The sequence below is a fragment of the Procambarus clarkii genome, chromosome 1 (assembly GCF_040958095.1).
Source record: "Procambarus clarkii isolate CNS0578487 chromosome 1, FALCON_Pclarkii_2.0, whole genome shotgun sequence".
Classification (NCBI taxonomy): domain Eukaryota; kingdom Metazoa; phylum Arthropoda; class Malacostraca; order Decapoda; family Cambaridae; genus Procambarus; species Procambarus clarkii.
The window spans coordinates 11,848,641-11,861,403 of NC_091150.1; the positions used below are offsets into that span (position 1 = coordinate 11,848,641).

General features: G+C 60.3%; 2 protein-coding genes across 2 annotated transcripts; both read right to left on the reverse strand.

Annotated features, from left to right (window-relative positions):
• Positions 1 to 229: 229 nt before the first annotated feature.
• LOC138359022 (NADH-ubiquinone oxidoreductase chain 5) lies at positions 230 to 8,446 on the reverse strand. The gene is made up of 9 exons (XM_069317644.1): positions 7,783 to 8,446; positions 7,269 to 7,426; positions 6,292 to 6,490; positions 5,504 to 6,156; positions 3,104 to 3,640; positions 2,741 to 2,962; positions 2,414 to 2,653; positions 1,342 to 1,655; positions 230 to 368 (listed from the first exon to the last, which is right to left on the reverse strand). Exons 1-9 carry the CDS (start codon positions 8,444 to 8,446, stop codon positions 230 to 232), a joined length of 3,126 nt encoding a protein of 1,041 aa, XP_069173745.1.
• A 2,070-nt stretch (positions 8,447 to 10,516) lies between these two features.
• On the reverse strand, positions 10,517 to 12,194 carry LOC138359026 (uncharacterized). The gene is made up of 2 exons (XM_069317682.1): positions 11,944 to 12,194; positions 10,517 to 10,844 (listed from the first exon to the last, which is right to left on the reverse strand). The coding sequence occupies exons 1-2, from the start codon at positions 12,192 to 12,194 to the stop codon at positions 10,517 to 10,519; spliced, it is 579 nt and encodes a 192-aa protein (XP_069173783.1).
• Positions 12,195 to 12,763: the final 569 nt, after the last annotated feature.

Genomic DNA, 12,763 nt, shown 5'->3' on the forward strand with positions numbered 1-12,763 from the left:
ACCAGCACCACCACCAGCACCAGCACAAGCAGCACCAGCACCAGTAACAGCAGCCCCATCACCACCACCAGCACCAACAACACCAGCACCACCAGCACCACCAGCACCAGTAGCACCAGCACCACCAGCAGTACCAGCACCACCAGCACCAGCACCAACAACAGCACAAGCAACACCAGCACCTCCAGCACCAGCTCCAGCACCAGCAGCAGCACCAGCAGCACCAGCACTAGCAGCAGCCATACACCAGCAGCCATACACCAGCAGCAGCACCATCAGCACCAGCAACAGCACCAGCACCAGCACCAGGAGCACCAAAAGCAGCAGCACCAGCTCCAGCACCAGCAGCAGCATCAGCAGCACCAGCACTAGCAGCAGCCATACACCAGCAGCCATACACCAGCAGCAGCACCATCAGCACCAGCAACAGCACCAGCACCAGCAGCAAAAGCAGCCCCAGCACCAGCACTAGCAGCACCAGCGCCAACACCAGCAGCACCATCATCACCAGCACCAGTACCAGCACCAGCAGCTCCACCAGCACCAGCACCAGCAGCACCAGCACCAGCAGCACCAGTATCACAAGCACTAGCAGCACCAGCACCAGCAGCGCCAGCAGCAGCACCAGCAGCACCAGCACCAGCACCAGCAGCACCAGCAACAGCACCAGTACCAGCAGCACCAGCAGCAGCACCAACAACCCCAGCACCATCACCAACAGTAGCACTAGCACCATCACCAGCACAAGCAACACCAGCACCAGCACCACCACCAGCAGCACCAGCACCAGCACCATGACCAGCTGTAGCACAAACACCAGCACCAGCACCAGCATCAGCAACAGCATCAGCACTAGCAGCACCAGCCGCACCAGCACCAACACCAGCAGCACCAGCACCAGCAGCACCAGCACAAGCAGCATAAGCACCAGCACCAGCACCAGCCGCACCAGCACCAGCAGTAGCACCAGCACCAGCACCAGCACCAGCCGCACCAGCACCAGCAGTAGCACCAGCACCAGCACCAGCAGCACCAGCACCAGCACCAGCCGCACCAGCAGCCACACCAGCAGCCGCACCAGCACCAGCAGCACCAGAAGAAGCAGCACCAGCACCAGAACCAGCTGCAGGACCTGCAGCACCAGCACCAACACCAGCAGCACTAGCACCAACACCAGCAGCACCAGCACCAGTACCAGCAGCATCATCACCACCAGCACCAGCTCCAGCACCCGCAGCACCAGCACAAGCAGCACCATCACCAGCACCCACAGAAACCAGCAGCACCAGCACCAGCACCAGCAGCTCCAGCATCACCAGCACCAGCATCACCAGCACCAGCAGCACCAGCACCAGCACCAGCAGCACCAGCACCAGAAGCAGCACCAGCTGCATCAGCAGCACCAGCACGAGCAGCATCAGCACAAGCAGCACCATCATCAGCAGCACTAGCAGCGGCACAAGCAGCACCAGCACCACCTGCACCAGCACCACCAGCACCACCAGCACCACCAGCACCAGCACCAGCAGCACCAGCACAATCACCAGCTGTAAGACAAACACCAGCACCAGCAGCACCAGCACAATCACCAGCTGTAAGACAAACACCAGCACCAGCAGCACCAGCACCAGCAGCCCCAGCACCAGCAGCCCCAGCTGTAACACAAACACCAGCACCAGCAGCACCAGCACCAGCACCTGGAGCCCCAGCACTAAGAGCAGCACCAGCACTACCAGCAGCACCAGCACCACCAGCACCAGCACCAGTAACAGCAGCCCCATCACCACCACCAGCACCAACAGCACCAGCACCACCAGCACCACCAGCACCAGTAGCACCAGCACCACCAGCAGTACCAGCACCACCAGCACCAGCACCAACAGCAACACAAGCAACACCAGCACCTCCAGCACCAGCTCCAGCACCAGCAGCAGCACCAGCAGCACCAGCACTAGCAGCAGCCATACACCAGCAGCACCAGCACTAGCAGCAGCCATACACCAGCAGCCATACACCAGCAGCAGCACCATCAGCACCAGCAACAGCACCAGCACCAGGAGCACCAAAAGCAGCAGCACCAGCTCCAGCACCAGCAGCAGCACCAGCAGCACCAGCACTAGCAGCAGCCATACACCAGCAGCCATACACCAGCAGCAGCAACATCAACACCAGCAACAGCACCAGCACCAGCAGCAAAAAGCAGCACCAGCACCAGCACTAGCAGCACCAGCACCAACACCAGCAGCACCATCATCACCAGCACCAGTACCAGCACCAGCAGCTCCACCAGCACCAGCACCAGCAGCACCAGCACCAGCATCACCAGTACTAGCAGCACCAGCACCAGCAGCGCCAGCAGCAGCACCAGCAGCACCAGCACCAGCACCAGCAGCACCAGCAACAGCACCAGTACCAGCAGCACCAGCAGCAGCACCAACAACCCCAGCACCATCACCAACAGTAGCACTAGCTCCATCACCAGCACAAGCAACACCAGCACCAGCACAAGCACCACCAGCACCATCATTAGCAGTAGCATCAGCACCAGAAACAGCCGCACCAGCACCAATACCAGCACCAGAAGCACCACCTGCACCAGCACAAGCAGCACCAGCACCAGCAGCACCAGCACCAGCACCAGCAGCACTAGCAGCTGCACCAGCAGCACCAGCAACATCAGCAGCACCTGCACCAGCTGCACCAGCAGCAACAACAGCACCAGCACCAGTAACAGCAGCACCATCACCAGCACCCGCAGCACCAGCACCAGCAGCACCAGCACCAGCAACAGCACAAGTACCAACAGCACTAGCCTCAGCACTAGCACCAGCACCAGCACCAGCTTAAGCAACACCAGCACCAGCACCAGAAGCACCAGCACCAGCACAGCACCATCACCAGCAGAAGCACCAGCACCAGCAACAGAAGCACCAGCACCAATACCAGCACCAGCAGCACCACCCTGCACCAGCACCAGCACCAGTTGCAGCAGCAGCAGCAGCACCAGCACCAGTAGCATTAGCAGCAACACCAGCACCAGTACCATTAGCAGCAACACCAGCATCAGCACCAGCAGCACCAACACCAGCACCAGCACCATCACCTGCAATAGCACCAGCACCAGTTCCAGCGGCACCACCAGCACCAGCACCAGCACAATCACCAGCTGTAACACAAACACCAGCACAATCACCAGCTGTAACACAAACACCAGCACAAGCAGCACCAGCACCAGCACCAGTACCAGCAGCACCATCACCACCAGTACCAGTACCAGCACCAGTACCAGCACCAGCAGCTCCACCAGCACCTGCACCAGCAGCGCCTGCCCCGACAGCACCAGCATCACCAGCACTAGCAGCAACAGCACCAGCAGCGCCAGCAGCAGCACCAGCAGGACCAGCAGCACCAGCAGCACCAGCAACAGCACCAGTACCAGCAGCACCACCTGCATCATTACCAGCAGTAGCACTAGCACCATCACCAGCACCACCAGCACCATCACCAGCAGTAGCACTAGCATCATCACCAGCACAAGCAACACCAGCACCAGCACCAGCTCCAGCACCACCAGCACCATTACCAGCACCAGCTCCATCACCAGCAGCACCAGCACAAGCACTAGCAACAGCAGCACCACCTGCACAAGCACAAGCAGCACCAGCACCAGCAGCACCAGCACCAGCACCAGCACCAGCAGCACTAGCAGCAGGTTTACCAGCAGCACCAACAGCACCTGCACCAGCTGCACCAGCAGCACCAGCAGCACCTGCACCAGCTGCACCAGCAGCAACACCAGCAAAAGCAGCACCATCAACAGCACCAGTACCTGCACCAGCACCAGCAGCACAACCAACACCAGCAGCACAACCAGCACCAGCACCACCACCAGCACCAGCACAAGCAGCACCAGTAACTGCAGCCCCATAACCACCACCAGCACCAACAACACCAGCACCACCAGCACCACCAGCACCAGTAGCACCAGCACCACCAGCAGTACCAGCACCACTAGCACCAGCACCAACAGCAGCACCAGCACCAACACCTCCAGCACCAGCTCCAGCACCAGCAGCCATACACCAGCAGCAGCACCATCAGCACCAGCAACAGCACCAGCACCAGCACCAGGAGCACCAAAAGCAGCAGCACCAGCTCCAGCACCAGCAGCAGCATCAGCAGCACCAGCACTAGCAGCAGCCATACACCAGCAGCCATACACCAGCAGCAGCAACATCAACACCAGCAACAGCACCAGCACCAGCAGCAAAAGCAGCACCAGCACCAGCAGCACCAGCACCAACACTAGCAGCAAAATCATCACCAGCACCAGTACCAGCACCAGCAGCTCCACCAGCACCAGCAGCAGCAGCACCAGCACCAGCAGCACCAGTATCATCAGTACTAGCAGCACCAGCACCAGCAGCGCCAGCAGCAGCACCAGCAGCACCAGCACCAGCACCAGCAGCACCAGCAACAGCACCAGTACCAGCAGCACCAGCAGCAGCACCAACAACCCCAGTACCATCACCAACAGTAGCACTAGCACCATCACCAGCACAAGCAACACCAGCACCAGCACAAGCACCACCAGCACCATCATTAGCAGTAGCATCAGCACCAGAAACAGCCGTACCAGCACCGATACCAGCACCAGTAGCACCACCTGCACCAGCACAAGCAGCACCAGCACCAGCAGCACCAGCACCAGCAGCACTAGCAGCTGCACCAGCAGCACCAGCAACATCAGCAGCACCTGCACCAGCTGCACCAGCAGCAACACCAGCACCAGCACCATCACCTGTAACAGCAGCACCATCACCAGCACCCGCAGCACCAGCACCAGAAGCACCAGCACCAGCACCAGCAGCACCAGCAACAGCACAAGTACCAACAGCACTAGCCTCAGCACTAGCACCAGCACCAGCACCAGCTTAAGCAACACCAGCACCAGCACCAGAAGCACCAGCACCAGCACCAGCACAGCACCATCACCAGCTGAAGCACCAGCACCAGCAACAGCAGCACCAGCACCAATACCAGCACCAGCAGCCCCACCCTGCACCAGCACCAGCACCAGTTGCACCAGCAGCAGCAGCACCAGCACCAGTAGCATTAGCAGCAACACCAGCACCAGTAGCATTACTAGCAACACCAGCATCAGCACCAGCAGCACCAACACCAGCACCAGCACCATCACCTGCAATAGCACCAGCACCAGTACCAGCAGCACCAGCACCACCAGCACCAGCACCAGTCCCAGCACCAGTAGCACCAGCAGTCCAAGCACCAGCACCAGCAGCACCAGCACCAGCACCAGCAGCACCAGCAGTCCAACCACGAGCACCAGCAGCAGCACCAGCAACACCAGCACCAGCAGCAGCACCAGCAGCAACCGCACCAGCACCAGCAGCACCAACAGCAGCAGCACCAGCTCTAACACCAGCACCAGCAGCACCAGCAGTACCAGCCCCAGCACCAGCAGCACAAGCCCCAGCAGCACCAGCAGGCGCACCAGCACCAGCAGCACCAGCAGGCGCACCAGCACCAGCAGAGCCAGAATATACAGCACGAGCACCAGCAGCACCTGAAGATGCAGCACCAGCATCAGCAGCACCAGCCTCAACACCAGCACCAGCAGCACCAGCACCAGCACCACTAGCACCAGCAGCATCAGCGCCAGCAGCACCAGCATCAGCAGCACTAACAGCGGAACCAGCAGCACCAACAGTAGCACCAGCACCACCTGCACCAGCACCAGCAGCACCACCAGCACCAGCACCAGCACAATAACCAGCTGTAACACAAACACCAGCACAATCACCAGCTGTAACACAAACACCAGCACAAGCAGCACCAGCACCAGCACCAGTACCAGCAGCACCATCACCACCAGTACCAGTACCAGCACCAGTACCAGCACCAGCAGCTCCACCAGCACCTGCATTAGCTGCACCAGCAGCAACACCAGCACCAGCAGCACCATCAACAGCACCAGTACCAGCACCAGCACCAGCAGCACAACCAGCACCAGCAGCACAACCAGCACCAGCACCACCACCAGCACCAGCACAAGCAGCACCAGCGCCAGCACCCGCAGCACCAGCACCAGCAGCACCAGTAACAGCACCAGTACCAACAGCACCAGTCTCAGCACTAGCACCAGCACCACCACCAGCACCAGCATAAGCAACACCAGCACCAGCACCAGCAACACCAGCACCAGCTCAACACCATCACCAGCAGTAGCACCAGCACCAGCAACAGCAGCACCAGCACCAGTTCCAGCACCAGCAGGACCACCCTGCACCAGCACCAGCACAAGCAGCACCAGCACCAGCACCAGCAGCACCAGCACTTGCAGCACTAGCAGCTCCACCAGCAGCACAAGCAGCATCAGCACCAGCACCAGCAGCATTATCAGCCACACTAGCACCAGCACCAGCACTAGCTCCAGCAGCACCAACACCAGCAGCAGCAGCACTAGCACCTGCAGCAACAGCAGCACCAGTAGCACGAGCACCAGCTGCACCAGCCCCTGCAGCAGCACTAGCAGCAGCAGCGGAACCAGCAGCACCAACAGTAGCACCAGCACCACCAGCACCAGCTCCAGCATCAGCAATATGGAGCACCAGCACCAACACCATCAGCACCAGCACCAGCAGCACAAGCTCCAGCAGCACCAGAATATGCATCACTAGCACCAACATCAGCAGCACCAGTAACACCAGCACCAGCAGCAACACAAGCAGATTAAGCACCAGCACCAGCAGCACTAGCACTAGCACCAGCAGCACCAGCACCAGCACTAGCAGCACCAGCACTAGCAGCACCAGCAGCAACAGCACCAGCACCAGCAGCACAAGCTCCAGCAGCACCAGCAGGCGCACCAGCACCAGCAGCACCAGCAGGCGCACCAGCACCAGCAGGCGCACCAGCACCAGCAGGCGCACCAGCACCAGCAGGGCCAGAATATGCAGCACGAGCACCAGCAGCACCTGAAGATGCAGCACCAGCCTCAACACCAGCAGCACCATCACCAGCACCATCACCAGCAGCACCAGCAACAGCAACAGCACCACCAACACCAGCACCAGCAGCATCAGCACCAGCACCACTAGCACCAGCAGCATCAGCGCCTGCAGCACCAGCATCAGCAGCACTAGCAGCGGAACAAGCAGCACCAACAGTAGCACCAGCACCACCAGCCCCAGCACAACCAGCACCACCAGCACCAGCAACAACAACAGCACAAGCAACACCAGCACCAGCATCAGCACCAGCATCAGCACCAGCAGCACCAGCACCAGCACCAGCACAATCACCAGCTGTAACACAAACACCAGCACAAGCAGCACCAGCACCAGCAGCTCCACCAGCACCTGCACCAGCAGCGCCAGCACCGACAGCACCTGCATCACCCGCACTAGCAGCAACAGCACCAGCAGCGCCAGCAGCAGCACCAGCACCAGCACCAGCAGCACCAGCAACAGCACCAGTACCAGCAGCACCAGCACCAACAACACCTGCACAAGCACCAGTAGCACCAGCACCACCAACAGCAGCACAGAACCAGCACCAGCAGTACCACCAGTACCAGCACAAGCAGCACCAGCACCTGCACCCGCAGCACCAGCACAATCAGCACCAGTAACTGCACTAGTACCAACAGCACCAGTCTCAGCACTAGCACCAGCACCAGCATAAGCAACACCAGCACCAGTACCAGCACAACACCATCACCAGCAGTAGCACCAGCACCATCAACAGCAGCACCAGCACCAATTCCAGCACCAGCAGGACCACCCTGCACCAGCACCAGCACAAGCAGCACCAGCACCAGCAGCACGAGCACCTGCAGCACTAGCAGCTCCACCAGCAGCACTAGCACCAGAAGCATTATCAGCCACACCAGCACCAGCACCAGCAGCACCAACACCAGCACCAGCAGCACTAGCACCTGCAGCAACAGCAGCACCAGCACAAGCAGCACCAGCCCCTGCAGCAGCACTAGCATCAGCACCACCAGCAATAGCACCAGCACCAGGAGCACCAGCAACAGTAACACCAGCAGCCGCATCAGCACCAGCACAAGCAGCACCATCAACCGTACCAGCACCAGCAGCACCAGAATAAGCATCACTTGCACCAACATCAGCAGCACCAGTAGCACCAGCACCAGCAGCAACACAAGCAGCTTAAGCATCAGCACCAGCAGCACTAGCACTAACACCAGCAGCACCAGCATCAGCACCAGCACTATCACCATCAGTAGCAACAGCACCAGCACCAGCAGCACCAGCACCAGAAGCAGCACCAGCTGCATTAGCAGCGCCAGCACTAGCAGCACAAGCAGCAACAGCAGCACCAGTAGCACCAGGTCCAGCAGCACTAGTACCACCAGCAACAGCAGCACCAACACCAGCAGCACCAGCAGCACCAGCATCAGCACCAGCACTATCACCAGCAGTAGCAACAGCACCAGCACCAGCAGCACCAGCACCAGAAGCAGCACCAGCTGCATCAGCAGCACCAGCAGCACAAGCAGCAACAGCAGCACCAGTACCACCAGCAACAGCAGCACCAACACCAGCAGCACCAGCACCAGCAGCACCAACAGCCGCACCAGCAGCACCAGCACCAGCATCAATAGCAACAGCACCAGCAACACCAGCAGCACCAGCAGCAGCAGCAGCACCAGCACCAGCAGCATTAGCAGCCACATCAGCACCAGCAGCACCAACACCAGCACCAGCACCAGCGCCATCACCTGCATTAGCACCAGCACCAGCACCAGCAACACTAGCACCAGAAGCAGCACCAGCAGCACTAGCACCTATAGCAACAGATGCACCAGTAGCACCAGCAGCAGCAGCACCAGCCCCTGCAGTAGCACCAGCAGCAGCAGCACCAGCCCCTGCAGTAGCACCACAGCAGCAGCACCAGCACCAGCAGAACCAGCACCAGCCGCTCCTGCAGCCACACCAGCACTAGCAGTGCCAGAAGATGCAGCACCAGCACCAGCGGAGCATGCAGCTTCAGCATCAGCAACACCAGCATCAGCACCAGCAGCACCATGACCAGCACCATGACTAGCAGCACCAGCAACAGCAGCAGCACCAACAGCACCAGCACCAGCAGCACCAGCACGAGAACCAGCAGCACTAGAACCACCAGCACCAGCAGCACCACCAGCACCAGCTCAAGCAGCACCAGCATCAGCGCCAGCGGCCCCAGCACTAGCAGCACCGGCACCAGCAGCAACTAGCAGCGGAACCAGCAGCACCAGCAGAAGCACCAGCACCACCGGCACCAGCAGCACCAACACCAGCACCACCAGCACCACCTGCACCAACAGCAGCTCAAGCAACACCAGCACCAGCACCAGCCCCAGCACCACCACCAGCAGCACCAGCACCATGACCGGCTGTAGCACAAACACCAGCACCAGCAGCACCAGCAGCACCAGCAGCACCAGCAGCACAAGCAGCATAAGCACCAGCACCAATAGCACGAGCACCTGCAGCACTAGCAGGTCAACCAGCAGCACTAGCACCAGAAGCATTATCAGCCACACCAGCACCAGCACCAGCAGCACCAACACCAGCACCAGCAGCACTAGCACCTGCAGCAACAGCAGCACCAGAAGCACCAGCACAAGCAGCACCAGCCCCTGCAGCAGCACTAGCATCAGCACCACCAGCAATAGCACCAGCACCAGGAGCACCAGCAACAGTAACACCAGCAGCCGCACCAGCACCAGCACAAGCAGCACCAACAACCGTACCAGCACCAGCAGCACCAGAATAAGCATCACTTGCACCAACATCAGCAGCACCAGTAGCACCAGCACCAGCAGCAACACAAGCAGCTTAAGCATCAGCACCAGCAGCACTAGCACTAACACCAGCAGCACCAGCATCAGTACCAGCACTATCACCATCAGTAGCAACAGCACCAGCACCAGCAGCACCAGCACCAGAAGCAGCACCAGCTGCATTAGCAGCGCCAGCACTAGCAGCACAAGCAGCAACAGCAGCACCAGTAGCACCAGCTCCAGCAGCACTAGTACCACCAGCAACAGCAGCACCAACACCAGCAGCACCAGCACCAGCAGCACCAGCATCAGCACCAGCACTATCACCAGCAGTAGCAACAGCACCAGCACCAGCAGCACCAGCACCAGAAGCAGCACCAGCTGCATCAGCAGCACCAGCAGCACAAGCAGCAACAGCAGCACCAGTACCACCAGCAACAGCAGCACCAACACCAGCAGCACCAGCACCAGCAGCACCAACAGCCGCACCAGCAGCACCAGCACCAGCATCAATAGCAACAGCACCAGCAACACCAGCAGCACCAGCAGCAGCAGCAGCACCAGCACCAGCAGCATTAGCAGCCACATCAGCACCAGCAGCACCAACACCAGCACCAGCACCAGCGCCATCACCTGCATTAGCACCAGCACCAGCACCAGCAACACTAGCACCAGAAGCAGCACCAGCAGCACTAGCACCTATAGCAACAGATGCACCAGTAGCACCAGCAGCAGCAGCACCAGCCCCTGCAGTAGCACCAGCAGCAGCAGCACCAGCCCCTGCAGTAGCACCACAGCAGCAGCACCAGCACCAGCAGAACCAGCACCAGCCGCTCCTGCAGCCACACCAGCACTAGCAGTGCCAGAAGATGCAGCACCAGCACCAGCGGAGCATGCAGCTTCAGCATCAGCAACACCACCATCAGCACCAGCAGCACCATGACCAGCACCATGACTAGCAGCACCAGCAACAGCAGCAGCACCAACAGCACCAGCATCAGCAGCACCAGCACGAGAACCAGCAGCACTAGAACCACCAGCACCGGCAGCACCACCAGCACCAGCTCAAGCAGCACCAGCATCAGCGCCAGCGGCCCCAGCACTAGCAGCACCGGCACCAGCAGCAACTAGCAGCGGAACCAGCAGCACCAGCAGAAGCACCAGCACCACCGGCACCAGCAGCACCAACACCAGCACCACCAGCACCACCTGCACCAACAGCAGCTCAAGCAACACCAGCACCAGCACCAGCCCCAGAACCACCACCAGCAGCACCAGCACCATGACCGGCTGTAGCACAAACACCAGCACCAGCAGCACCAGCAGCACCAGCAGCACCAGCAGCACAAGCAGCATAAGCACCAGCCCCAGCAGCACCAGCTCTAGCAGCACCAGCACCAGCACCAGCACCAGCAGCACCAGTTCCAGCAGCAGCACCAGTTCCAGCAGCAGCACCAGCAGCACCAGCAATAGCAGCACCAGCACCAGCACTAGCAGCACCAGCACCAGCAGCACCAGCACCAGAACCAGCAGAAGCACCAGCACCAGCAGCACCAGCATCACGAGTACCAGCTGCACCAGCACAAGCAGCGCCAGGAGCAGCACAAGCAACCAGCACCTGCAGCACCAACAACGGCACCAGCATCAGCAGCACTATCACCAGCACCAGCACTATCACCAGCAGCACCAACACCAGCAGCACCAGCACCAGCACCAGCAGCACCAGCCGCACCAGCAGCCGCCCCAGCAGCCGCACCAGCATCAGCAGCACCAGAAGAAGCAGCATCAGCATCAGCACCAGAACCAGCAGCAGGACCTGCAGCACCAGCAGCTGGCCCTGCAGCCCCAGCAGCACCAACACCAGCAGCAACAGCACCAATACCAGCAGCATCATCACCACCAGCACCAGCTCCAGCATCCGCAGCACCAGCACAAGCAGCACCATCACCAGCACTCACAGTAACCAGGAGCACCAGCACCAGAAGCTCACGCATCACCAGCACCAGGAGCACCAGCAACAGTAACACCAGCAGCCGCACCAGCACCAGCACCAATAGCACCAGATTATGCAGCACCAGCACCAACACCATCAGCACCAGCACCAGCAGCACCAGCACCAGCAGCACCAGCCCTGCACCAGCACTATCACTAACACCACCAGCACCATCACCAGCAGTAGCACAAGCACCAGAACCAGCAGCACCATCACCATCTTCAGCAGTAGCACCAGCACCAGCACCAACATCAGCAGCACCAGCAGTACCAGCACCAGCACCAGCAGGAAAAACACCAGCAGCACGAGCAGGCGCACCAGCACCAGCAGCGCCAGAATATGCAGCACCAGCACCAGCAACACCAGAAGATGCAGCACCAGCATCAGCAGCACCAGCAGCACCATCACCAGCACCACCAGCAACAGCATCAGCACCACCAGCATCAGCACCAGCACCACCATCAGCACCAGCAATAACAGCCCTACCAGCACCCCCAGCACCAGTACCAACAGCAGCACAAACAACACCAGCACCAGCAGCACCAGCTCCAGCACCAGCAGCAGCATCAGCAGCAGCATCAGCAGCACCAGTACCTGCACCAGCAGCACTAGCACCAGCACCAGCAGCACCAGCAGCATCAGCGCCAGCAGCACCAGCACCTACAGCACTAGCAGCTCCACCAGCAGCACCAGCAGCAGCAGCAGCACCAGCACCAGCAGCATTAGCAGCCACATCAGCACCAACACCAGCACCAGCACCATCACCTGCATTAGCACCAGCACCAGCATCAGCAACACCAGCACCAGAAGCAGCACCAGCAGCACTAGCACCTATAGCAACAGCTGAACCAGTAGCACCAGCAGCACCAGCACCAGCAGAACCAGCACCAGCCGCTCCTGCAGCCGCACCAGCACCAGCAGTGCCAGAAGATGCAGCACCAGCACCAGCAGCA